This window comes from Elephantulus edwardii, unplaced genomic scaffold (assembly GCF_000299155.1).
Source record: "Elephantulus edwardii isolate Elephantulus edwardi_28Jun2011 unplaced genomic scaffold, EleEdw1.0 scaffold00212, whole genome shotgun sequence".
NCBI classification, from domain to species: domain Eukaryota; kingdom Metazoa; phylum Chordata; class Mammalia; order Macroscelidea; family Macroscelididae; genus Elephantulus; species Elephantulus edwardii.
In genome coordinates, this window is record NW_006399962.1 from 4,981,603 (window position 1) to 4,983,121 (window position 1,519).

General features: G+C 47.9%; 1 protein-coding gene across 1 annotated transcript; it reads right to left on the reverse strand.

The window, feature by feature from the left end:
- LOC102851214 (olfactory receptor 10P1-like) lies at positions 1 to 945 on the reverse strand. Its single transcript, XM_006897688.1, has one exon. The coding sequence runs from the start codon at positions 943 to 945 to the stop codon at positions 1 to 3; it is 945 nt and encodes a 314-aa protein (XP_006897750.1).
- Positions 946 to 1,519: the final 574 nt, after the last annotated feature.

A 1,519-nucleotide genomic window follows, 5' to 3' on the forward strand; every position in this document is an offset into this window, starting at 1 on the left:
TCAGGGTGAAGACACGTGCCTCTTCATCATGTGGTACAGGGCCCCTGTCACTTCCTTGTTTCGAAGAGTGTAGATGATAGGGTTGAGCATGGGCGTGATGACCGTGTAGAAGAGGCTGAGGATTCGGTCCACAGTGACAGAGGACCCTGCTTGGGGCCGGATGTAAGTGATACTGGCCGTTCCAAAGAAGAGGGTCACCACAAGCAGGTGTGAGGAGCAGGTGGAGAAGACCTTGAGGCGGCTCTGGGTGGAGGCCATTGCCAAGATGGCACCCAGGATGCGGGCATAAGAGGTGACAATCAGAGAGAAGGGGATCATGATGAAGACCACCGTGGCAGTCATCACAGAGACTTCACTCCTGTGCTTCCCAGCACTGGCCAGCCTCAGTACTGGCAGGATGTCACAGAGGAAGTGCGGGATGACTGGGTGACTGGGAAAAGGGAGTGTGAAAATGAGGGAGGAGTGGGTGGTGGCTGTGATGATGCCCATGAGCCAAGAAGTGCCCACCATGGTCAAACAAGCCTTTCGATTCATGAGGGTGGAGTAATGAAGAGGCCTGCAGATGGCGGCATAACGGTCGTAGGCCATGGCCGTGAGCAGGCAGCATTCTGAAATGCCCAGGACTATGAAGACAAACATCTGGGCTGTACAGCCCTGAAAAGAAATGGCCCGAGGGCATGGGGAGGCAAGGTCTGCTAAGGTCCTAGGCACAATGTCAGTGGTATAGAGGAGTTCCACCACTGAGAGATGGCGAAGGAAGAAGTACATGGGGGATTGCAGGGCGGGGCTGACTTGAGTGAGGAGGATGATCACAGAGTTGCCCAGTAAGGTGACCAAGTAGACCAGAAGCACCATCCAGAATAGGGGGCCTTGTAGGGCCCTGAGGTCAGAGAATCCCAGAAGGATGAATTGAGGCAGTGAAGTAGTCTGGTTTTCCTTAGCCATCACTCCAGATCAGGACCTATGCCAAAACTAAGAAAGAAAGAGAATTTATATAGAAACAACCAACATTTCTGAAGTTTAGCAACTTAGCTTTTTATATTCTCTGTAAGAATCAAGTGAACACAAAAGTATCTCAGTTTTGGTAAGACTATGGATCTCATAAAAATTATATAATTTTCCTGAGGTAGGATCTAGAGGATAGACCTCTAGTGGTGTAGTCTGCAGGGAGGTGCACTGCTAATCCAAAGGTCATGCCTCTCTGATGGTTCAAATTCACCAGTGACTCCGTGGCAGAACAATGAGAAATTTCCTGTATGATCTACAGCCTTAAATATGAGTTACATTACAATATCAAGAAAACAAAAATTCTCACCACTGTATCTAAAGGCAATATCATGGTAGATGGAGAAAAGATGGAAACTGTCAATGATTTCATCTTACTTGAATTCACAATCAATGACCTTGGTACCAGCAATCAGGAAATCAGATACAAGTCTATTGGCAGGGACCTGTCCAAATTACTGAGGAGTAATGATGTCATTTTGAAGACTAAAATGTGCCTGTTTCAGGCCATGGT

What these genes read in the sequence shown, in the direction of transcription:
- LOC102851214 (XM_006897688.1), bottom strand. Translation starts at nt 945, where the DNA reads ATGGCTAAGGAAAACCAGACTACTTCACTGCCTCAATTCATCCTTCTG.